Raw genomic sequence first — 27643 nt, 5'->3', positions numbered from 1 at the left:
ATCATATTACGAATTTTGAGTTACGGATCAGATCATTTTTTGGATCAGCAAAAAAAAAAACAAAGTTTGGTTTTTATTGATTACTGAAAGCTTAATTTAAGTACTTCTATACCACAGCAAAAACTACTAGTTGAACTAATAAAGTCAGTAATAAAACAAGAACAATTACACACAATGTCTGTCTATCTATCTGTCTGTCTGTCGTGTCTCGTGTGTGTCTATCTATCCATCCATACATCCATTGTGTCTCGTGTCTGTCTGTCTGTCTGTCTGTCTGTCTGTCTGTCTGTCTGTCTGTCTGTCTGTCTGTCTGTCTGTCTGTCTGTCTATCTATCTATCTATCTATCTATCTGTGTCTGTCTGTCTGTCTGTTCAACCTATACCTGAACCACGATAAAAAGACTTTTACAAAGAAGCTAAGAGGACCTTGAAGCTCTTATTTGGAGAGACTGAGGACTGGTGATTTTTTTTTTCAGGTTCTAAATAAGTTGTCCCGGGGATGGCCTCGGAGTGAAGCCCATCAACTGTATGGTTAAATCAATGTACGGGAGAAAGCCCACGATTCCAGCCATGATCAGAATAGCTTGCATTGATCATACGGAGAAGTAATCAATCTCTCCTCTCTTTTCAAAGCGTAGAGCAGAGGTCGGCAGACTATTTAAAGACAGACCAGATTCAATGCTTAACATCACATACAAATATACAAGCCACGACAAGGTTAAGTTGTTAAGTTATTAAAGATTTCAAACACAAAATCAACACTTTTTTTTATTATTATAGGGCAGAGTTTGATGAGTGAGTTTTTTTTTTTTTCATTTTATGCCATTTGGCAGATGCTTTTATTCAAAGCTACAGTATTTACAGTGCACTCATTGATTTTCACTGTGTTCCCTGTGAATCGAACCCATGACCTTGATGTTGTTATTGCCTTCCTCTACCAGTTGAACTACAGGAATATATTTTGTAAGAATGGTCTTGGATGCATTCTTACAATGTGGAAAACAACCTCTAGTTAAACAGCACCACACAGCCAAAGGCAAAATATAATAAGTGCATGTAATAATTCTAGCACAATGTCATTAGAAGTTTAAAAGCAATGTACTATACCCACCATGAAGGAGCGAACTACAACATCAGGCATCTGGGGGAGCTGGTAATGCAGGAGCGCTGTGGTTGCATGATCAGTGACCTGAGAGAACATAAAGATCAGTGTACAGTAAGTACATTAACATACGACTGCCCACATTTACAAAACCAAATATGAGGAACCAGTTAACAAAATTGTCATTTATGGTCTATAATTGGTGGTAGAAAATGGACATGTGAACTAAACAACAACTGTTTTTGGTACCAAACACCTTGACTAACATTAAGTGGACTTCAAGGAAAAAATTAAACCAAAAATACTGGGACAGACTAAAATGGTACAAAAGTATAATCTTTAAGTGTAAAATTTTAAAAAGTGTAAATACCTTTATGAATTTCCTCTTTATGAATTTTAATCAAAGTAATTCTCATTCTCAGTGGTCACTCATTAGATTGTTATTACAATACAAAAATGTAAATAAGTAAAAACGACTTGAAGAAACCACTAGAAGTAGTAATTAAAAAAATTATTTACAATAAAAGTCAGCACAACAAATACTACCATATAGTACATTTTAAATATTATAGATAAATACAAATTTATTTATCCGTATTTCACATTTCATTGTGTTTTGGGAAATATCCATAAACTTTGCATGAAATTCATTTTTTTTCTTACAGTATAAAATAATACAATTAAAATGAATTACAATGAATAATAAAATGATTAAATAATTATATTACAATTATGAATACAATTTATGTGCATAATTGTAGAATGAAACAACGAAAAAATTTGGTTCTAAAAATATTCTTTAAGCAAAATATATAAAATATTTCTTTTTGTGCATGCATAGGCACACATATGAAGAAATCCTAATTAAAATCCATTTTCAGATCAATCTACCTACACTCAGATTACCTCCTAAGCCCAATTTTGCAGAAGAACACCATAACCTTATTACTTTCCCTAAAATCTCATCTTCCGTTACTAATGTAATTATAGAATGGGACTAAAAATTGAACCACTTCAATCTCCCGTCATCGTTTCATTAGACTGTTGCTGCTGACAAAACTCCTTATGGGAAACCGTCCAGTTAATATCTCTCAATAGTGATGCATCATGGGAAAAGAAACTCAAGTGGTTACTACAGAAGTGTAAAAAAGCAAAGAGATGCTTTTGTTATAAGCACAAAAACATCTGTGTGAAAACTATTGGACAGCGGGGACATGTGAAGAGTAAAGAACGATTAATTAAGCGAGCACGGAAAACGGGAATACAGAAGTGACAGCTGGGAGGGGAAGATGAGAAGCGGCCCGTCCCTCCAGTTTGAGGCAGCCTGGGTTCGAGTTAGCGTTCGCAGCCAGAGAAATAAAGAAATAAACAGGTCTGTGCTTTGATCAGACCGTGCAGATGCGAGAAGCTCAGTTACAATGCGAGCAGGTTCTCGCAACCTCTCGCTTTAAGTTCCAGGCAGCTCATCATACACATTCTCTCTCCTTTGAAAGGAAAGCAAGTTTCTCTCCCTCTCTCTCTCTTTGAAAGGTGCATCAGCATTAGCAAGACTACGGAGTTTCATCTGCCCCAGAGGCTGACTGCTCTCTAATTCCAGCTTAATGAGAGGGTGGAGAGAAGACGACTGGAGCCCAGATGTTTAGGGGGCTGTCAAATGAGGGCGAAGTGGCTCTGAGTGAAATGAAATCAAAAAACATGGGGACAAATGATGTTTGAGGGATGAAAGGCAAGGATTGGCAATGGAGAGGAGAACAGAAATGCGACCATCTTTGAGAAGCGAGATCTCATTAGAATTTATTTATCGCACGGCTCAAATTCAATCTGAAAGACAACCACAGGATCATTTAATTACTGTTCCGATATTTCCCAACGTACGCTATGGGTAATGAGAAAGACACGCTCTGTTGAGTGTTGAGTTTTCTCTGTTTAGTTTTGTACATTTGTTGTGATGCGTTTGCTGGTTAACTCACCTTTTGAAATGCTTGATAGTTGGACTTTGACCAGATGTCAAGCTAAAAAAAGACAGAAAGTAAACATCAAGCATCAAACGGATTAAAAAAAACTGCATAGTACCCAAATTGTACCCTTAGTGTGCCCTTAATCACAACCCTTACGACTACATTCAGAGAATCCATTAAACCTCTTAGTTATCGTCTTTCACCTGGATGCTCCTGTGTACTCCATACTGCACTTTTTAAATTGAATTGAGTTGTTTAGCTCGACGATAAAAAGGACCTTGGTAGAGGTACAAATGTGTGCATGCTTAAAATAATAAATTAAATACGATACGTTTTAGATTCTCATAGTGAATGGTTTTTAAAATAAAATGAAATAAAATGCATAGATACAATTAAAGGCCAAGAAAAAACATGCTATTTGTGCAGAATTCTTCAAGATGATTTGATTGATGCCTGCTCAACCCAAGGTTTAATTTTAAATAAGTAGTTTGCATTTTTAACATCCAGAAAGAGCTCATTTCATTTTTTAAAGTTTGCTATCTTAAATCTATAATGAATTGGAATGAATTAATTACTATGTTAACTTGTTTTTGAGAAGCTGCGTTTCCTTCAACATATTGCATCAACTGTCATTTTGTTTATAATTTGAAAAAAACGGACCAAAAAATCAGTACTGCTTTAATACATTGTGACATCCTGTGTTTATTAGGTATCCATGTATTGTGCTCTTCCTGTGCCGTTTTCGTTGTAGTTGTGGATGAGTTTGTTTCACCTGCCTCTAACAAGCGTTGTGCAATCAGTCAGTGAGTGGTTTTGAAAGTGTTTTAGCATGTGTTGATCTCCATGGATTCTCACTAGACAACACATCTTTGTATTTTAGCCACTTTAAAAAAAACTCAATTTCCCAGTATTGCATGTGAGTTGGAGTGTTTGTCTTTTGTTTTGTCTCTGTTTTTATTAGCCTCTATCATTTTAGTTTCATTTTCTGTAACCCAAGGTCGTTACTCCATTTTTTCCCCATAGTCTAAATTCTATTACTGCCCCAATAGGGCATTGTAAAAGAGTCCAAAGGTTCAAATCTCAGAAGATCCTAATTTATTCCGTCTAGAATAGATTCTATCTAGAATTCTCATTCGGAAAGGCACAGAAAACAAATAGCAGGATTGGCGGCTCAACATCATGATGTCTATCAGATGGCATCGTCTATCGGCCCAACCCTAGTCTAGAATTTATCATTTAAATATTAAATTTAGAATATTAAACCTAATCTACAATCGAAGGGATAGTTCACCCAAAAATATAAATTCTGTCATTAATTACTCACCCTCATGTTGAGAAGACATGCGGGAAGAATTGTTTAATAAAGTCATTATTTGTGTTTTTCTTGCACACAAAGTATTCATGTAGCTTCACAAAATTAAGGTTGAGCCACTGCTGTCTCATGGAATATTTTAACAATGTCCTGATGACCTTTCTGGGCCTTTAACGTGTCAGTTGCGTTGCTGTCTATGCAGGTCAGAATGATCTCAGATTTCACCAAAAATCTCAATTTGTGTTCCAAAGACGAACGAATGTCTTACGGGTTTGGAAGGACATGGGGGTGAGTAATTTTCATTTTTAGGTGAACTAAGAGGCCAAAGTAACAAAAGTCCTGGAAAATAAAAACCTCATAATCATAATTTTCCATGAATTAACATAAAAACAAAAGCCAAATGGCAAAAACAAACAAAGTTTAATTAAATGTAATACAGGCCATCCCTACACTTCAGCATATCTTGTGATGCCCAGCATGGTTTAAAGCATGACTTGCTAGTCTGCCAACAAAAGTGAAACACCATAGAGCTAAAGAATTTAAGTGATTTTTCAGAACTTTAAAGTTCTTTTAAACCAGCTCACCAAATGGTGGGTTAAAAAAACAACAACAAGACCTAGAAAAATAATTAAAGGCAGAGGCATAGATTAAGCACACATAAAGAGTACAGAAACATCTTATACACTTCATTTGACAGTTTAAAGGTCAGTTACAACTAGCCCTGCGTCTGATGTCCAGACTGTTGTTTGGGGGTGAAAAAAGCCATCACTAATCAACCCGTTGAGCGAAGCTCATCAGAAGAGTTTTCAAAGACGACAACAAATCAAAATGTTCTCTGATTCTAATATCAAACAGGCCCGGTGTCAGCATTTATCAGAGAAATCAGACTCCATCTCCCCTCTGTCCTCAAACCCACCTCCATACACTGCTGCCCTTTGAAGTAAAAAGAATGCCGGATCGCAAATTACCCAAGAGATGTCTGAGATAGTCTTTGAAGCCCTACTTTGATAGCATAGTTTCCCTTCTCCTAGCCCTTCTTCTCGCTATTTTTGTGTGCTTGGAGGTTCAGGCGGGCTTTGTTGGGCCTCTGGTAAGCTATGTGGCATCATTTGAATTGTAAGGACCAGAGAGGGGGTTTAAAGAAAAAAGCCTGTCGATATTCTGCCCTGAATTAACACCTCGCACAATCCCAAAAAGACCTCTGAGGTTGATTCAAGGACAGGAGTTTTCTGCAGCGTTTCATACTGAAAATTGTAAATAAAATTAAATAATTTAAAATAAAATAAAAATAAAACAATGCATACAATTTAATATTGAGATGGAACTAAAAAGTTTGGGCAGAATTCTTTGAGATGTGTTTCTTGCTGTTTGTATCCTCTGATTGATTTCTGCTCAACCCAAGGTTTAATTTTAAATAAGCAGTATGCATTTTTAACATCAAGAAAGAGCTCATCTCATTTTAAAGCTTCATTTTAAATCTATAATGAACAGGAATTAATTAATGTTTGTTATCTTGTTTTTGAGAGGCTGAGTTTCCTTCCTGAAGATGAGCAGATATTTAAACTATATCTTGTTTCTGTTCTCTGCTGTGTTTATTTATAGCAGAAAAAAACAATGGTTGAATATAAATCTCTTGCCATAACCAAGATATAATATTTTACCTATTAATCCTAGTATATCAAAACAACAGGACTTAATATCAGTTAGTCTCTTTGACTCATTACTTAATTAGACTGTCATAATTTAGATTTAAAACACACACACACACACACACACACACACATAGACATTCACAATGAATATTTAAAATGGTTTATGACTATTACATACTTTTAGATGATCATAAAATGCTAAAAATGCAATAACATTTTTATGATGGATTTACATATTTAAAGACTGAATATTTTTTGATCATAGAATTTTGAATTGCAATGCTATGATCTTTTGTTTGACTCATTACTAAATCAGACCATCAAAACTTAACCAGACAGCATTTAAAAAAAAAAATATATATATATATATATATATATATATATATATATATATATATACACGTTTTATTTTCTAATAATTCTCAACTTTTTATAACCAAAATACACAAAATAATACATTTAAATCAACATACTGGCATACTACTCTTCTGTTTGAAATGTTACAGCAAACCGTTTCATTTTTACAAAGAGAACCAGTATCCAGTGTAAACTGCACAGTATATGGTAAATGGTGAGTAAGCACTCCATTCCAAACATATCTCATCTACGTGCAGCAATTAACTAATGTGTTTTTACCACCATAATGAGAGCGGTTTAGGCCGAACTACTGATGTCCTGGTGCGAGCGTTGCTGCGACTGTCAGTATGAGCTTTCTCATAAAGCAGCAGAGGTTAATATGCAATTGCTCACCACACACGTTTGGACGCAGAGGCCCAGCGGCGCGCAGCACAAAGCACCGGCCTGGCAAGCAGTTCAGAAGATTCACATTCGCTGCCATAATTAACTGTGATCAAGCCTCTCCGCAGCTTTAATGGCCACCTCATATTAGTGTCACCAAACAGTGTTCAAACGTTGCGGCTTTCGCAGAGACGTACAGATCGCTTCAGAATGAATGAGAGGACGCGGCTCAACCTGACACGGGGGACGTGAGGATAGAGGGTATCGCATCCGTACATGCTTTTTATGTTCAAGAGAGAGCCGAACACATCATGTGAATTATTCAACAGCTGTGCAGAGACTTTTATCAATAGCTAAAAATCCAGGGATTTCACATCCTCACCTAAGCCAGAAGTACTCAAGCTAAATTTTAAGGTTCAACTTGAAAAAAAATGTATGAAGATGAGTTTTAAACTAGACTTGAACATGTAATGTAATTAAATGTTTTACCTTTCCATCCTCCGAGTATACGTTCTCATGGTAACCTCTGACAATCGTGCGGTCAATAAAAAGGCTCCTCATTACAACAATGGCTTTCAAAACCTTCCCTAGGGTGACCTGGAAAGAAATTAGACAACAGAAGACAGGATGAGTGGATGATATTTGAGCATTTCTTCAACTATGGCCACTTTTTGCATCGACAAAAATATTTATTCACAAATATTTATTTGTATTTTAATTTTTACTTTTTAGTCATGATATGCATTGCAATAAATGATACCTTAAATTATAAATGAATTATAAACTAATTTTAAATGCATAGTGTAACAATGAATTGATAAGTGTAATAATGTATTAACTGCGGTTACAATTATTCATGATATTGTACGATGCATTACAAAGCATAATTAATGCATTAAAACTACTTTTATAATGCATTATACATAAAGGCTTTAAGTAAAGTGTTATTGAGTTTTAATACAGTATAACCTTCATAAACAAAAATAAAAATGGACTTTGGGGACGTAATTCATATTTATTTAACTATGGCCACTTTTTACCCCCCTGCGTAAAAAAAAAAAAACCCTTCCTTAAAAGACCATTTTTTGGTGACTTTCTTCTAAACCATTTTTCGAATTTAAAAAATTAAAATATTCAGATGTTTAAAAAATTATTCTTGATTTTTCTTTATATCAAATATTTATTTAAATTTCATATTGACAATAAATATTGATACAGCTGCTAAAAATACTAATATTTTTATGATGCATTTAAAGATTAAAGACTGAAAATATGCATAAATCTGGTAATGGTAAAAAGTTTTAATACGACCCTCATAAACAAAATTTTAAGTTAATTTGTTTATTTTTAATAATTAATTTTTGGGTCATAAAGGTGGTCGCAATTAATATTTACTCAACCAAAATATTTTTATTCTAGAGTTGAATTGCAAATCAGAAACAGCTGGCCAATTTTTCTCAATGACTAAAACATACAGCACAAAACTCCTCTCTTCCGAGGATTACTTTTTTCCTTCATGCCAAAAAAAGTTCACACTCCAGCCTGAAACCATCTGCTGTCAGGAGGGGCTTCACTTGAGTCTTTTGGCTTAAAATGGGTTTAATCTAAGGCAAAGGAGGAAATCCCAGTACAATATTCTTAAATCCTCACATTCACTTAAGTTTCACGCTACGCACACCTCAGAGAGAAAGACAGATACAGTACAACATGGACAGGAAAAGGGGTGAGGATCTTTAAAGCAACTCCTCGATATTTGCCAAAGCTGTTCAAACATCAACACAGTCCCATGAACAAAACAGCGATGGGTTTCGGCTGAGCCCCACTTGCTGAATAATGTATGTATCAGGCACAGTGAGGGATGCTGGGTAAGCCTGGGCCAGGTCTGAATGCTGGCAGGGTGGTGACGGTTCTTTTTGTGGTCCCTCTGAGGTTTTCAGAAGACGCTAGATTTGACCGCACCACTGACTGTGAAGGGGAACACGCTCAGGTGGTCTGAAAAAAGACGGACAATGGCAACCAGCATGATAAAGTTCAGCTAAAATATCACCCAGGTGACAAAGTTTGACATAAAAAGAAACTAAGATTCAGAAGAAATGAAATATCAGTTTGAGATTCAGAGGAGAGTTCTCAGTTCCTCAGAGCTCAGTTTTTATAAATGCCAAACCAATAATGCAATGTGGCGGGGACCGCTATTATATAAAGGGATTTTAGTGTGGCATAGCTGAATGCACTATTGTGAAAAAGAAAGGAATGTATTAAAATGAGATTTCATGAACATTACAACGGATGGATAGTCTGGGAGTCAATGAAGAAAAGCAAACATGTCACTGAAGTCCAGCAAAAGAGTTTAGTGAGGTTATGCGTACATGAATAAATACATGAATAGGAAATTATTTGTTGTTTGGGTGAAAGAGCTGATTGTAAACACGAACCATATCCGTTGAAGGAGATGTCACTGCCATAGATTCCCACACCTGGTAATTGGAAAACTTTTACAGAAGATTGGGTCTCACTTTGAGAAATGGAGATACTGTAATGAAGTCTGAGAAAGTGTATGTAAATGAGCTCTCCAAATAGATAGATAAAAAGCACTCCAAGTAAATAAGTTTCAACCTAATCTCTTTTACAGCCAGTGTTATTTTAGCATTATTTATGTATTATTATAGTGTTATTTTATTTTTTTATATTTCTAGTTTTCATTTAGTTCAAGTTTTACAAATTTTCTCATGTGCTTTTGCCATTTTTATTACTTTGCTGTTGTTTTTTTATATTTCTGTTTAGCTTTAATTTTTAAAGTAATATTCAGCTGTAATTTTATTTCAGTTCGTTTCCGATTTTTGAAGTTACATTTACATTTATTCATTTAGCAGACGCTTTATCCAAAGTGACTTACAATTGAGGAATACAATAAGCAATTCATCATAAAGAGGCAAGAAGTGCTTGCAAAAAGTTATTATAAACAACACTTTTGTATTTGCCCCCATTTTTCATGAGCTGAACTCAAAGATCTAAGACTTATGTACACAAAAGGCCTATTTCTCTCAAATATTGTTCACAAATCGGTAATTGTTTCTCATATGGACGTCTGTAAAAATTAATTTACATATCACCTCAGTGACAAAACTCATGGATTTGGATGAATCTCCTGTTTAAAAATAGGAAAATACGCACTATAGTTGTATATAATTATACGTGATATCTGTTTATAATACACATTTTAAAATTGTATTGCATACCTGCCACTGCCATAATAAAGACCCATTTTTAATGTTTACGTGTTTTTCTTCTCTTTATGCTCTCACTCGCTGTGGTGGAGCAGTTATGAAGTATTATTCTTTTAAATACTTTCCAGCATTTCAGAAATAAATATGCATGGAAATTACACCGAAGTACAACAGTTACCGTACTGTGTTCGGGAGTGTTCAAAAAGGGTTTAAATGCTGAATTTTGAAGCGATTTCTTCTCGTAAACTCAGAGATGTGGATTCGGACGGCAATTAAATTACCACACGATCTTGGTGTTTGACAAAAAACAGTAGGTAATTTGGCCGGGGATTTTTACAGGGGTAGTGAGAGAAAAACACAGACTTCCTGGATTCAGACGGCAATTAAATCACCAACGACCCCCTGTATATGGTGAAAATCACTTACGTCCCCCTGAGAAACAATTACCGTCCGAATCGGACTTTAGTGAGCACTTCTCCTCACAGGTGTGGCATATCAAGATGCTGATTAGACAGCATGATTATTGCACGGGTGTGCCTTAGGCTGGCCACAATGGGAGGGGGGGGGGGCCGAAAACCAGTCTGGTGTGACCACCATGTGCCTCACGCAGTGCAACACATCTACTTCGCATAGAGTTGATCAGGTTGTTGATTGTGGCCTGTGGAATGTTGGTCCACTCCTCTTCAATGGCTGTGCGAAGTTGCTGGATATTGGCAGGAACTGGAACACGCTGTCGTATACGCCCATCCAGAGCATCCCAAACATGCTCAATGGGTGACATGTCCGGTGAGTATGCTGGCCATGCAAGAACTGGGATGTTTTCAGCTTCCAGGAATTGTGTACAGATCCTTGCAACATGGGGCCGTGCATTATCATGCTGCAACATGAGGCGATGGTCGTGGATGAATGGCACAACAATGGGCCTCAAGATCTTGTCACGGTATCTCTGTGCATTCAAAATGCCATCAATAAAATGCACCTGTGTTCGTTGTCCATAACATATGCCTGCCCATACCATAACTGCACCGCCACCATGGGCCACTCGATCCACAACGTTGACATCAGCAAACCGCTCACCCACACGACGCCATACACGCTGTCTGCCATCTGCCTTGTACAGTGAAAACCGGGATTCATCCGTGAAGAGAACACCTCTCCAAAGTGCCAGACGCCATCGAATGTGAGTATTTTCCCACTCAAGTCGGTTACGACGACAAACTGCAGTCAGGTCGAGACCCCGATGAGGACGACGAGCATGCAGATGAGCTTCCCTGAGACGGAGCTGTCCGGGTGGCTGGTCTCAGACGATCTCGGAGGTGAAGATGCTGGATGTGTAGGTCCTGGGCTGGTGTGGTCTGCGGTTGTGAGGCCAGTTGGATGTACTGCCAAATTCTCTGAAACGCCTTTGGAGACGGCTTATGGTAGAGAAATGAACATTCAATTCACGGGTAACAGCTCTGGTGGACATCCTGCAGTCAGCATGCCAATTGCACACTCCCTCAAAACTTGCAACATCTGTGGCATTGTGCTGTGTGATAAAACTGCACATTTTAGAGTGGCCTTTTATTGGCCTTATATTAAGGCACACCTGTGCAGTAATCATGCTGTCTAATCAGCATCTTCATATGCCACACCTGTGAGGTGGATTGATTATCTCGGCAAAGGAGAAGTGCTCACTAACACAGATTTAGACACATTTGTGAACAATATTTGAGAGAAATAGGCCTTTTGTGTACATAGAAAAAGTTCAGCTCATGAAAAATGGGGGCAAAAACAAAAGTGTTGCGTTTATAATTTTGTTCAGTGTAATATTCATACCGTATATTATATCATCTTATTTTCAAATGACCGAAATTATTTTTAATAATTTTAGTTAACAATAACAACACTGCTTAAAGGGATTAGTTCACCCAAAAATGAAAATTCTGTCATTAATTACTCACCCTCATATAATTAAGATATTTTTGATGAATTCCGAGAGCTCTCTGACCTTCCCATAGACAGCAAGGATCCTAACATGATCAAGGCTCAGAAACATAGCAAAGATATCGTTAAAATAATCCATGTGATATCAGTGGTTTAACCGTAATATTACGAAGTTACGAGAATACTTTTTGTGCGCAAACAAAACAAAAATAATGACTTTATTCAAAAATTAGTCTCCTCCACATCACCCTATAATACTGTTTTGGAGAGTAACACATACGTAAACAACATATGCTGTTCTGTGTCAGCAGCACCGTACACGGATACATTGTTTACACTTTGATCTGAATGTAAACAACGTATCTGTGTACATATGTTGTTTACATATGTGATACTCTCCAAAATGGTACAATAGGGTGACGCAGAGGAGACGAATTGTTGAATAAAATCGTTATTTTTGTTTTCGGTGCACACAAAAAATAATTCTCGTAGCTTCGTAAAATTACGATTAAACCACTGAAATCGCATTTTAACGAAATGATATCCTTGCTATGTTTCTGAGCCTTGATCGTGTTAGGATCCTTGCTGTCTATGGGAGGGTCAGAGAGCTCTTGGAATGCATCAAAAATATCCTAATTTGTTTTCTGAAAATGAATGAAGGTCTTACAGGTTTGGAACTATATGAGGGTGAGTTTTGGGTGAACTATTCCTTTAAAACAGAACCGTGGCGACAACTTATTATGATGGTGTGGTAATACTATGGTACTATGAAGAATGCTATGGCATATAGTGATTTTCATTTTCTACCACATAATCATTAATGTAATATTGACCTTAACTGATGAGTGCGCCATGATGGATTCTAACTTCTGTTTGGAAGCTGTAATGTTCCATCCTCCACAGTTAAAATGGGGTAAATGTAGTAAAAAATTTAGTTAAATATAAAAATGTACGCATGGTTATGCTGTTACTGGCTGCCACAGTAATAGCAATAAACTTTCTGTAAAAAAGCAATTCCTGTAAAGTACTTGTTTTGTGCACCAGCAAATCAGTCCAATTCCAACACCGTATGCGTTACATTTTGTGTCAAACTCTGACATTAAAAAAACGATAATTCGTTAATATGCTGTGTGTGAAATAATGAAAATAATGTGACGAAAATAGTGTGCTGTTATCACTTTCTGAACAAAATCCCCTGATCTTTGCCCCGATTGGGAGCTGTATGTAGGATATGCGCACTCATGTTTTTTTCAATGCAGCTAAACTCAGGTCGCTATCACTGTAAAGTGATAAAACTAATGGCTCAGAAAATATGTTTATTTGACTAGAAATACCAGAGACCATCCCAATATGAGTCTGGCAAGACTTCCATGTTCAGGAAAAAAGTGGATAGGTAAAAATAAAACCAAAAAAAAACCTCAAAACAAGCACTTACATTTTTAGACAAAGAAAGAGTAATATACTGGCAATACAGAAAATTGTGTCCCAACAGAAGAAAGGAAGTCATTAAGGTTTGGAAAATAAATTATTTTTGTAAAATATCCCTACACAAGGCTCCTTCAATCACCTGACATCAAACAAACACGAGTGCACAGATATGTAGTGTATGGTAGACTAGCAAGCTCTCTCTCTCTCACACACAACACACACACTTCAAAACTCAACGGTGGGGGAAAAAACGAAACTCTGTAGACATGATCAATCATGTCAAGATCCAGCAGAAATACCCATTCAGACCCGTTGGTACTCTGTGCGCCTCACAACACATGTTTTTCCCGCTTTAAGGTTTGCTTATTAAATTCATGTTTGTCAGAATAGCTGAACGCCTGGCCTCTGCCAGGAGCCGCTTGGCGCTGGCAGCCGACACCAGCACTCACAGCCTGAATCCATTACCCCTGACAGCCTTTAAAGTCATAGTTCTCCCAAATGTAAATTTAAATATTATTTTTCTTGCCAGAAAGGCAACTAAGAGGGTGGATGCCCAAAAACGAAAGCAGTTATTTTTGTTAACTTATAACGTCTTCCTTATAAGGAAGCTAGTATGTGAAGAAAAAAAGCATATATATCCTATATTAAATATATTTATTATGCTAGCTGAAAACAAAGTTAAGGCCTGGTTTCATAGACACGGCTTAGACTAAGCCAGGATAAGGCCATAGTTCAATTAGGACATTTAAGTAATTTTTATAAACGTGCTTAGGAAAAAAATCTAATTAGTTTTAGCTAATTTTAAATAAAATAAAATGTGAGAACCAACAGGAGTGAACATAAATTAATAAATAACATTAAACTAAAAAAAGAAGGGAAAAAAAGCAGAATAAAATGAAACTAAATAATAAAACTAAATAAAAAATTGTGAGATTCTCAGAGTGAGTTTGCCTTCTGGTCTTTCTTCTCCTTTCATGAGAGTCCTGCTGAGTTCTGCAGTAATAGAACCAGCACTGATCACCAGCCGGTGGAGGCACAGAACTCCACAGAAACTTCACACACATTTTTTCCCACATGCTGAGTATCTTTTTTTGTCTTGTTTCACCACAAAATGATCTCTAAATGAAACAGATTTATAGAGACTGTGGACACAGGACACCACACATTCAAAAACAACATATGCAACTATATTGTGTTCCTATTACATGTCAAACAATGACATTCATTGATAACTGATTCACTGATTCATCAGATACTTCACACAAAAGTACGTGTCTTTACTTACTGGATTTTTGAATCTGTTAAATTACTTCAGTTTTTTCCATGCACCCAACTTAAAACTGTAATTTATGATAAAACTATTTTGTTTTGCACAGAGTAGTACAGCTGATCTCCATCGCCCTCCCCAAAAACCATGATCCCTTAAAGCAGGATTTCAGGAGTTGATCAAAGGCTTCCGAGTGAAATCGCACTTCTACAGCGAGGTTAATACATACCAGCTTCCTAAAACACGTCACTGATGTGTGAATCACTGACGCAAGACATATTAAAAGAAAAACAACCTTAAAAAGCCGTAACTTCAAATCTGAACTTTCACAAGAGAATTTGCAAATAGTAGCTCGCCAGTGTGACTCCAGCAAATTCTCATAATATACAGAAACCAAAAAAAAAAATCTAGGTGTGAAGACAATTAGTAGCATCAATAGCTATTTTTAGGCATGCTTTTCAGCTATAAGCTATTGGAAAAGTACATTTCTGGCCTAAGGCCAGAGGAACATAAATAATAGAAAGAAAAGAAGTTGACTTCGAGTGTGGTAAACGTCAGGGCATCCTGGAAAGGTTCATTAGCTGATCTTAAGTGCATCCCCGACCGATTGGATCGCAATGGCGGCAGATGGTATTTTTTATTTGGAGTGAGAGTGGGCCGTGGAGAGGGAGGGGACAGTGGCAAAAACTGTGAGATTGGACAAAAAAGAAACCGTTTCTAAGCAACAAGTGAGATCTCAAATCAGCTGCGAACAAGGAAGGAAAGAAGCCAGGCGACAACGTGGCCAAGCGGCCTGCTCTCCATGACCTTTCCTTTGAGGAAAAATGGATCCTCATTCAAGCTGCTTGAGGCTAAAATAAGTTTCATGTTCAGCTGAACCGCTCTACTGTATGCTTTTCAGCTCGTTTCTAAAATGCGACTGCATTCACTTTGGCAGAACTGGGGGAAATAAGACCACTTTTACATCTGCCAGTAGCATGTGTTTTGGATCAGGGCAGCATCTGGATAATATTTACCTTTTGCATCAGATTGCACATTATTATGCTTAATTGGAAATTAATAAAAAAACAAAAGGAAAAATATGAATTAATAAAATGTGAGAACATTATGACCCAATAGAGGTGATATAAATTTATAAAACAAAACTAAACAGAAAGCAAAAGCAAAAAATAAATAAATAAATAAGTTCTAGCTAATTATAAATTTGTCCAGAATAAAATATGAGAAACATGATGGTCCAACAAGGGTGATATAAAAGTTACTAAACAAAATTAATAAAAAAAATATATATTATTGGGAAATGCTAACTGAAATGTTTCTGTCCTTTACATTTTTTTTTTTAAATATTAAAACAACTAAAAAAAACATTTATAATAAAAATATGTTTGTGTTTTTAATGTATAATAAAGTTTTAAAATAGACCAGGAAAGTGACACGAGGGAGGATTTGGGGACATAAATGAGAGATTCCAAGTGTAGTCCAGCGGAATAACTCATGGGATATTGTTCATTAAAACGGATGACCAGATCCCAAGGGAGACTCACGTTGTCTTTTTCACATAGCGAGGGCTGAATAAGAATAAAAAGAGAAGAAGCTGGAACACAATTAACAAATCCGATAAGGATTATTTGATATAAAGCAATGTGGTCAGAATCAATCCCTGAACACTTTCAACATTGTCAAATGCGACACAACTGTGATTCGATCGCTGAAAACGCATGTTAATAGCAGATGTAAAGGTGGCATCTCATCTTATAGCCTACCTAACAGGGCTGTCGCTGCACACCAAATAGCACCGGGGGGAGCTGTTTTTAGGGAAAAAAGTAAGTTTGACAGATTTTGAGGTGCACAAATTGCACTATTTTGACAATCTTGGAAATCTGAACGCCACAGCTGAGGTCTCTGAGAGTGTCCACCTCATTAGCTTTCAGCGCAGCTTACTGTACCATCAAAAAACACGAAGAACAAGCTGACACACCATAACGCCTTGACTGAGTGCAAAGAGGGGTGTTTTCCACTAGCCTCTTCCACCTCTCGGAGTACGACCCGCTCTGACCTCTTCGCCTCACGCTGCTTCTGTCCTCATCAGCACAATGCCACACTCAGAGGTCGTTCTGGAATACCGTCAATATTCCACACACTGCCTCACGCCCATCCACCCCCGAGCTTCGGACTGCCACGGCAGCGACCTTGAGGCGGGAGAAATATTTTTCATGTAGATCAATAGCAGAACAAGGTCACTTCAGAATTCAATTAACAAAAAATTGTTTGACTCTGCTCCAGTGTGAACCTTTGAGCTGACCAACCAGTCCACAATGATTCAGTCAAGGTGGAAAAGCAAGCAAGGGGACTGTAGGGTTCATATGGATGATTCAGATTTGGATCCGACTCCCATGAACATTTACATGTTTCTGTCCTTCCTCTATTTCATCCTAAATATTGTTATTTTTTCTGCTTGGATTTATGGATAAATATGGATATGAAATAAATAAATGGACATGACAAACTGATTTAAAAATATTAATATTACAATATTATTACACTTCCATTCAAAAACTTGGGATTAGTAAGATTTTTAAATGTTTTTAAGTCTCTTATGCTCACCAAATCTGCATTTATTTGATCAAAAATAGTAAAAACAGTAATCAATTTGTGAAATATTATAATTTGAAATAACTTTTCTTCGAATACATTTTAAAATGTGATTTATTTCTGATGGCAAAGCTGAAGTTTCAGCATTATTACTCCAATCTTCAGTGTCACATGATTCTTCAGAAATCATACTAATATGCTGATTTGCTGCTCAAGAAACATCTCTGATTCTATGAGGAATAGAAAGTTTAAAAACAGAATTCATGTATAGAATTGTTAATATAATTTCTAACAATATAAATGTCTTTACTACCATTTTCGATCCATTAAATAAAAGTATTAATTTCTTTAAAAAAATCTTACTAACTCCAAGTCTTTGAACAGCACTGTACATTGGTCAACTGTGCTGTTTAGTTGTCAAAATACAAAAAAATATATATATAATAATAAATAATAAATGATATATATATATATATATATATATATATATATATATATATATATATATATATATATATATATATATATATATATATATATATATATATATATATATATATATATATATATATATATATATATATTTATTTATTTTTTTTTTTTTACTTTCTTTAAAATACACAAATATTTGACTGCAGAATGCTGTAATTGACCAATCAGAACAAAGATTCCAGAGAAACAAGATATAAAATATGAGCAGAAGAGTAGCTAACAGATGCAGTGATGCAGAAGTGGGAATATGTGTGACATGAGAGACGTTTCTGGAATCTACAGCTCAAAATCACTATCAGCCGCTCACAGGCTTCAAAACAACTGTATATTCTACTGAAGCCAGTTAAAAGCATCTCTGTGCAACTGCCTATACACGTTCATTTCCATACACACTGCACATCTGTAACTCAGGTAGAACCCTGTGGGACGTTTCACGTTCAAATCTCGCTTTGATCCGGACCGCTGCAGGAGTGACAAGCTCCAGTATGTGGCAGCACTTTTAAAAGTCGGTTTTAAGATCTAAAATGCATCTCTCTACTGCTCTGAAAAAAATAATATTGTACGTCACACTTCAGCATATAGTTAATAACTGTCAGGAAGAGGGTATGAGGTTAAGCTAATGGAATTACAGGTCCAAGGAAAGCAGGTAGAGGGCCTGAGAAAGATGCATTTTCCATGCTAATTAACATCCCCTAATTATGGTCGGGCAAGGCTGTTCGGCAGAATCTGCCCGTAGAGAGCCGTCCCGTGCCCCAATTAATGCCATCGCACTCTGCACAGCCGGGCCGGTTTACAAACGGATTTTAAAGAGAAGCAGCACTGCTGTGGAGAAAGCTTGATTGCTTCTTGTTATAAATGGCAGATGTGTACCACACTGTGATGTTTTCTAACCCTCCCCTTCCAGTCACTGATTTTTGTACATCTACAGGAAAGGGACAGGAACACAAACTAACAATAAGTTAACCTCTAACATAGTGGATCACAACTGGTGAATTAAAAAAAATAAAAAAATAATAATAATTGAAATCTGATGTTCAATGCAATGGAATGTAAATGAAAATTAAATAGATATTAAAAATGAAATAATCAAAAATAAAATAAAAACAATGACTTTTGGATCTGATGGCCAAAAACAAAGTAAAAATAAATAAAACAATAACAATAAAAATAATAAAAAATAAAATACTTTTGGATCTGATGTTCAATGCAAAGTAGGCAAAAAAATGATCACGATAATTTACTGTATTACTGTATTACTACAGTAAATTATCCCATAATTTTTTTCATATCAGTTGATATCGATAATTATCACGATAAATGTCAAATCTTTTTTTCTTTCAAGTTTAAAGCCAGATTTTTGCTCCAAAGTGAAAGTTGTAGAAACTAATTAATTTTCCTTAAAATAAATATCTAAATATATATATATATATTCTTAGTTTCTGCATGTTCTAATGAGTGATATTGTTTCTAATCAAGGAACAGGTTTGGGTTGCCTGATAATATTAATATCATCACTTTTTTTGTCTCTTAGAAATGTGCATTTGATAGTAGCTTGAGTTAGGATGCAGAGGTTAAATTGAGCTATGGGAGCATTGGTCTCCCATAGTAGCATACATTTAAATCATGAAAAACACAGTTTAAACCACATATAGCACCTCAATACCATGGTAAAAATATAACTATATGGTTTTTAGGTAGCCTGTTTGTATGAAAAACAGTAGTCTAAAAACATTCAGTATAAATGCACACATGCTATAGCTTAATCACAAATACATACTTTAATTAAATACTATTACTCCTGTAATAAAATTCAGTGCGAATATCCCATATTTCTACCATAATACCATGGTGCAGTGAGTATTACTACAGTAAATCCATGGTTAATGATGGCAATGTGTAGATTGAAAAGACTTCTGACGGTCTCGTTGCACAGTGTTTGATCAAGTAAACACATCTGCTCTAGTGAGTCCGTGCCACGCGGCACTTGAACTGTGATCCAAGTGGATAAACGGTCCTGTTTCATTTCGCTTTTGCCGCATAAACATTATATCAAACATTTATCGAACTCTTCATATCGTTTCCGTTATCGTTATCGAATTATCGCCCAGCCCTAATGCAAAGGAAGGTAAAATAAAATAATATTTTAACAAAAAAAAAAAAAAAGACTTTTGGATGTGATGTTCAATGAAAAATGAAAACAATAAATAAAACGACAGAAAAAAAATCAAATCACATGAGAACTGCTATTCTCCAAAATAAATAAATAAATAAAATAAAATACTTATCTGATGCTCAATGGAAAGGAAAGGAAAATAAAATCACATGTAAAAAAAAAAGAAAAAAAAAATTTGGATTTGATGTTCAAAACAAAATCAGATTAGATCCACTGTTCTAAAGAGACAGAGCAATTAAATGACAAATAATTTCCACTTCCTGTTAGAAAAAGAATGAGGTAATCCTCTCAAACTCAAACAGGATCATCTTTATTTGCACATGCGCAAACTATCCATCAAACTGTCCTTTTTTCCTGAACGCTTTGTTGAGCACCGTACAAAAGCACGTCCGACGAAGGCCTGGCAGCGATTTAGCCCCCACGGTGACAGATCACTCCGGCCTGCCAACTGGGCCATCTGGAAGTGCATGCCCTGTGGGTGTGAACCACTGAACTCCCACTGCTGTGGAAGGGGCATTTGTTGTCTTCCTGGCACCGCTGCCAAGATCCCTCAGTCTCTCTTTCCTCTCAGTCAGCGTTGCCAAAAGACATGACGGCAGCAGAGAAGTGTCAGAGGAAGTCTCAAAGGTAAGGGGGATGGTGTGTGGTGTGAATGACCCAAGTGACAACTGACATCATCTCAGAATGTGATAATTCAGCCCAAAAAGGCTGCAAAACATCATCTAGGTAGAGGGGAAAACATTACCGGGAGACAATAAAAATACCAGTGATACATTGATACAGTGAACCCTTGGACAAAAATATCCAAATGACCCATTGTGACAACTTAATATTGCAATCAGGGCTGTAATGCACCTCCTTTTTTTAACTGAGGAGGCACCAAGTCTTGCCTGGCTCACGTTGTGCCCTGGCTGAGATAAGACATGACTAAAGAGGAAGAAAAATGTGTAAACAACACGTAAATGATGACAGAAGCAAATGGAAATTATCTGTGTGGCCCGGTTAGACTGGACAAATTTGAATAAATGTGTGATTACTGCCACATCATATAAGACAAATATTTTTGTACCTACAATAACTATAATGTGTTTTTAATATGATATTTATTAACAATATTAATAGCCAATATTTTCTAGTTTCTAAAATGACATTAATATTTAAGTATCAGGTTAATACGTAATGACTGCTTCTAAGATTATAAGGACGGACAATAAACAAAATTAAACTTGCCATGCCATGAGAACTTGCATCTGCTTTTCTCTGGCATACAGTATTATATTTAAATTTCAAGAATATATATATATATATATATATATATATATATATATATATATATATATATATATATATATATATATATATATATATATATATATATATATATATATATATATATATATATATATATATATATATATATATATATATATATATATATATATATATATATATATATATATATATATATATATATATAAAAATAAACACAAACAGCCATAGGGTCTCTGGGACCCCAAGACTGTCAATCCTGAAAAAGGAATCTATTAAGAAACCTTCTATGTTTGACACACCACCCCATATAAATAAATGGGGAAGACAGGAAAAAAAAAAATGGAAAAAACAAAAAAAAAATACTGATTGGAACAGGAATTTTTGTTAATTCCCAGTATGCAATTTCAGCACCATTACACAGTCTCACAAAAGTCATAATTGCCTTAACACCACATGCAACTAATAATTAGCATAAACAAACAATAAACTCAAATTATCCAGTTGCTGTTGGTGTGAAAATGCACCGATCACAACCATTTTTCCTAATGCAGTTAAAAGCATGCCTGTAAATCATTCAGGTAGAGTTCATCTGGAGTAGACGGTCACTCTCTTCTGTCCGTCCTTGCTTCCATTAATCACACACGCACCCTCCAAAACTTTGAAAGTGTGGAGCGAACTCCTCAAGGAGTCAACAATCCCGGCCCCTCTGGGATGTTCTCAGGGACAACTCACAAGGAGACTGACAGAGCAGTCAACAGAGAGATTGCTCCCCGAGTACAAGGGCTTCCAGCTCTCCTTCACCATTAACTCTAAGACACCATTAGTCAGAAAAAGCTTCTACATGGCTGCACTTTCTTGCTGTCCTGCTTCATTAATGCCACTGGAAATGGAACCATTTAGCATTTTATGCAGCTTACCTACAAATACTTGTGTAAAGTATTCATTACTACATGCAAATATTGTTTTTTAAATTTGATTTCTCTCTACTACTAGAAAATGAATACTTTCAAGATCTTGTGCTTATTTCGCAGGTTATCACGTCTTGCTCTTCTACAAAAAGTTGCCTATATTTTTTATTCTGTCTATAACAAGCCAATCAAATTCTGCTCCCATAAATGCATCTAAAACAACCACTAAAATCTATTTCAAATATAAAACTTGTCATTTTAACGCAGATCATAAGACACAAATCATCAGAATATAAAGAGAAACCTTTTGAAGTGATGTGTGTAGCACAAAGCATCTCACCAAGAGAACTGCGGATGTCCCGTTTGGCCGGAAAAGCTCGATTGACATATCTGGAAACATTCGTCCAATTCTGGATATGACATCATCAACATACCTGGAACAAGAAAAAAAAAAATTAAGTATTTTTGTTTTTCACTTCAAGTGCAAGTCAAAATGTCCTCGGGTCACAGTCACTGTCAATACCAAATCAATGGCTTTTTGCATTAAGGGGTTGGGATTGAACAAACTAATGATTTCTTCAGATACATCACATACATATATATATATATATATATATATATTTTTTTTTTTTGGCATTTTAAATAATCAAAATGCCAAAAAAAGTTAAATAAACATCAGAGGCAACAACATATACTGTATAAGCTCTACAATGAATGCATTAAGGCATCGATTTGCATCCACCATCAACAAGAGGCTCCACTGTTCCACATCTGACATAACCTTCAGTGCTTCAGAAGAAAACGAATACTTAAAACCCTGCCAGGGTTGCTCAACAGCCTCGTTAGACATCAATAGATTGGATTGAGGGTGCCAAAAGCCTTCAGCCATCCCTGGAGTCAGCAGAACAGTCCCCAAGAAGAGTCGCCCAACATGTATTGTGGGGTCAATGCTAATAAGGGTTTAATGAAAATCTCCGTTGCCATCAGCTATCAATAGACTTGAGGGACTGGCCCTGCACACAGACGAGGGAAATAATTCATTAAAGAACCGATGGTGGGCGGCTGGTGGAGGGATTTGCTTAAAAGTCATTTGAAAGTTATTGGACCAACTATGGAGATAATATTTCTTAACGCTGGTTGTGGAGAACCCAGGTAACCCACGGACAGGTGCAAACGGGGACACGCATGTGCTTGTGTACACGCACGTCTGAAAGCGCAATGCAGCTGGAGAAATCGACAAAGATTAAGTTGCCTCATCATGTTGAAAGTTCTCCCTGATTTTCCTGCAACAGCATTTTCTTTCCCAGAAGGGGAGATCAAAAGCAAAGAGAAATTGTTCAACATACCTCTCTGTTTGTTCACAATTTCCCTCGTGCCTGCACTAAGGTTGCTCATTTACTAGCTTAAATTAAATAACAGCATATTAAATAGCCGAGAACATCACTAGAGTTTATCACCAGCTCGACATATGCTTAGTAAAATCTTTATATAATGAGTTTGGGAATCATCAGAACAAGAATAAACCAGATTTTAACTTTTCGGGAGAAAACTTGAGCAGTGCTTGTGCTTGCAAAACTTGCCGGTACAGTGCTACGGCATTTCTATGCAGTTGCTAGGGTGTTCTGGATGGTTGCTAGGTGGTTTCCCACTAGCCCATTTGCGTCTGTAAGATATTCTGGTTTCTAAAAAAGTAACTTAATAGGAGTTTTTGGATCGTTTTATAGTCCACCAGGTGAAAATAAGAGGTGCAATCACTTCACCACAACAATTCCAATGACTTGAGGTATCATCCTTGTCTGACACACATGCTGTGGAACACAATCTTTGAAACACAATGTTGCTCCACTGAAAGTCCTTTCAACCAAAACTTGAAAGATCCAAAACGGCTATAAAAGGCATTGTAAAATGAAGTGGTTTAATCAATTTCTTGAAAAAAAAAATTGACATTTGTATGATGAATAGAAGTAATTTGGGTTTTAATTTACATCTAAACAATGCTCAACACGTCATGCTTAGAACATACCTCATTTCCTTTTGTGCACACACAAGCTTCTGTGTTTAATGTATATGAATCAAATCTATTCATCATGTAAATTGATCATATCTCTCTCTTCACAAGTCTTGGATTTAACCACTTTATTCATATGGATTTATTATTTTCAAAAGTTTTGGTTACCTGAACTTACAATGGAGGTGCAGAAAACATAGGTTACATAAAAACATCTTAAAATGTGTAGCGACGACTAACTAAAAGTAACTAAAACTAAACTTTAACTAAAGTCTTACTGGTTTAGAATGACATGAGGGGAAGTAAATTCTGAATTTTTTTATTTTTGGGTGAACTATCAATTTAAGGGTATTTAACGATAGTTTATATGATGTACTAAATATGGAAAAGTTTATCCTTTGTATTTTTGGCACAAAACGATCCCCATTCATATAAATCTGTGAATACGACTTCAAACGCTGTTTCCAGGCCAGGCTAGTAGTTGAAGTCACTTTGTAAAGAAACAATACGCAAACACCTAATATTAATGCACATGACGTCATAGTTTTCACAAATTTTCTAGTTTACACAGAGATGAAAATGGTGTCGTTTTCAGGCCCCAAAATGCTGTTGTGGTGTAAATGAACAACAAGTACAACAAAAGTATTCCGTTTTTAGTTGAAAACAGTGTTGGGTAAATGCACTCCCAGTACGAACAATAGTAGAAGTGACTACTTGCACAGATATTATTTGAGCAGTTAAGAAAATTGACAGGCAAACATCACAAAACTCATTAAAACAAGCTTTAAATTAAATGATTTAAATTCACTTGTCAAATAGGATGTCATAAGGAAAGTATGCAATATTGCATGCTAACTTCACATGAACCAAAACCTGCTCCTCCAGCCAATCACAGACACTGCAGCCAAGCAATTATTTTATTCCTGGCATAGGTGTTTTATTGGCAATAGAATGTCTGGGATGTAACCAAATAGGGTTAGCAATTACATCTCCATTGGCACCACAGAGGGATGTCGGCATGTTACAAGACAAGACATGTTTTAATATCTCCATGCTTCATAACTCATAATCTCTGGAGTGAAACCCACCTAATCTCCATGCAAACTAACTCATCATTGCTGGACTCACAGAAAAGGGTTTTTTTCTTCTTCTGTGGCTCTGATTGTTTTCTCAAGCCAAGAAGAGCATGAGTCTCATAATGGATTTTAGGCACAGCGAGGCTTAGATTAACATATCGAACATTACTTGCACATCAACAACTGTACACTCATTAAATCAATGTGTCTTCTGCAGGTATTGACTCTGTAAAGTCAATACCTGCCTGCATAGATTTTGTGGTCCAGGATATAGTCAAGAATGTGTCAAATCAGTCAAAAGCACTGTGTCTCCCTATGGTGAAAAATGACTAAATATATGAGTCATAAATATTTATTACCAGCCAGAAAATTGTATTTTAATTTCTTATATATATATATATATATATATATTTATTTATTTATATGATAATAAAATAAGCCATTTTCTTTGCAAAACTGCCATATTTGTGACAAATGTGTCACAGTGAAACTGTACCTGTCAAAAAAAAACAAACATTAAAACGTACATTAAGCCACTAAAATGAAATATGCGGAACAAATATTACAGTTAGTTTTAATGTTTGTTTTTTTGGTGGTAGATAAACGTCTAACAGTAAAATATCAACCTAAACTATGCAATGTTGCAATTCCTCATAGTTCCTGCCAAACTGGCAATTTATTTACTCACCAAAGCCAATATTTACTCCCATTTGGTGCTTGGCTGCCTTGAAACCACAGTGTTTAAAAGTCCTTATTAAAGTCCCTCCCTCTGGCCCTGCCCCAGGCCGTCGCTCTGAACAGGGTTTTAATTGTCTACTACCCATCTGCCCTGTTATACTACTGCACTGTACAGGACGAGACCAAGAAAGGTCAAGAAATCCAATGGAAAAGGATGTGGCTGTATCCTCTGACCTTGAGTGTGCTGTAACGCTGTCAATCAACAAGGCACCATGGGCCATTTTGCCAGCGATGGCTTCATTTCGGATTAAAATATTCAGAAGAAACTCGTCATTCAGAGTTCAATTTACTTTCTTGACCAGGTGTAATGTCTCAGGCGCTGTTGAGGAAGCTACTAGCAACTCAATTAAAAGTATTCAAATGACAGTCAAGCCAGCCTTCAGGAAAAATAGTGATCTGCTATCTTTGCTCATCTTGGTCCACAGAACGTTTTAAACCAATCACCTGAACTGCAAATGTCATGCATCTAAAATTTCTGTAAAGCCACAGGAAAATGATATTATAACAACATTGACTGGCTGATGAAAGAAAAATCACACTTTAGGATCACTATATAAATAAATAAAAACTTACAGAAATACATTAAAATAAATTACTAAATCAATAAATGCAAATAAATCAATCACTGGCAAAATATCTATACCATAATCTACCAGACAAACTTGGCACAAAACTCTCAGGCCTGGTTGGGACGCATTTGGTCTTCTTCATCATCAATTTAAGGGATAGTTCACCCAAAAAGAAAATTCTGTCTTCATTTACTCTGTCATGTTGTTCCAAACCTGTATGACTTTCGGTATTCTGTGGTGGGGACAAATTTGAGAAAAAAAAAAGAAAATTAAAAATGCCAATGCATAAATAATTACATAATTTGGGGGTGAACTATCCCTTTAATGTTCCCAATTTTGTTCTATTTTACACTGAAAAAACATTTACTGTACAAAAATCCTCTAGTGTTGGGCTTTTTTTGATCTGAAAATACTAGCGAGAGCTGTTTGAGGGTATGAATGATTACACCATGAGATTCTGTAGGAAGACGCAAATGTTGGTTTTCTTTTTTCTACCAACCTTGTGATCTAAATGCAAAGTTAATGAATGCTCCATGGACATGTAGGTTCTGCAGCACAGTTTAAGGATCTAGTGTAGTGTGATTTGAATGTTAATGCACCAGATTATCATCCTGATGATGAAACATTTTCAGTGGATTACATGCCAACTGCTTAAAAACTGATGCGGCCACAAGAAAGGGCATCTTTAGACACCCCTGAGGATGGCAGGAAGTCAGTGTCAGGGGACCACAAAAAAGGAGATGCGTGTACTTTGTTCATCTTGATGTAACGGGGTAACATTGCTCTCTCAGTGTGATGGATGCTACAAAGTGATCAAATAGCCCTTTCTTGTGACTGCATATGAGGGTGAGATGAATACTGATAAACGAGTGCTGTCTTCCTCTCTTTCCTTTAATCAGGGATCAGCGATGACTAAAATTTTCATAACACTCTGCTCTCTAAGCTTTGCTGCAATGCAGCACAGGAAAGATACACTTCTTGACCAGCGCTCCCTACAGTCTGGAGATTGAACATGAAACAGTCTGGATGCACTTCATGATATGTTACAACATAGTCCAAAATAGCCGTTTAAAATACATGCTAAAATAAAGAACAAACTATGAAATGTTACGAGATCTAATCATATTAGTTTGTTTATAACAATATCACAAACTAGTGAATTAAAAAAAAATCCACTACTTTAGTTGAAATTTGAGCGTGAAAAGTTA

General features: G+C 36.0%; 1 protein-coding gene across 3 annotated transcripts in view; it reads right to left on the bottom strand.

Moving 5' to 3' along the window:
- The window catches only part of LOC306847799 (mediator of RNA polymerase II transcription subunit 27), a 50452-nt gene that overhangs the window by 1693 nt on the left and 21116 nt on the right, over positions 1-27643 (bottom strand). The window contains exons 4-7 of one of the 3 annotated variants that reach the window (XM_079381959.1): positions 22385-22478; positions 7252-7359; positions 3073-3114; positions 1112-1189 (exon numbers count right to left, since the gene is read on the bottom strand). In XM_079381959.1, the coding sequence (XP_079238085.1) occupies positions 1112-1189; positions 3073-3114; positions 7252-7359; positions 22385-22478 (322 nt within the window). Of the gene's footprint in view, positions 1-1111; positions 1190-3072; positions 3115-7251; positions 7360-22348; positions 22479-27643 lie in introns of all 3 variants that reach the window. The other 2 variants (XM_079381958.1, XM_079381960.1) reach the window with 2 other exon arrangements.

Source organism: Barbus barbus (assembly GCF_936440315.1).
Source record: "Barbus barbus genome assembly, chromosome: 28".
NCBI classification, from domain to species: domain Eukaryota; kingdom Metazoa; phylum Chordata; class Actinopteri; order Cypriniformes; family Cyprinidae; genus Barbus; species Barbus barbus.
This window is presented reverse-complemented; position numbering and strand designations above follow the sequence as displayed.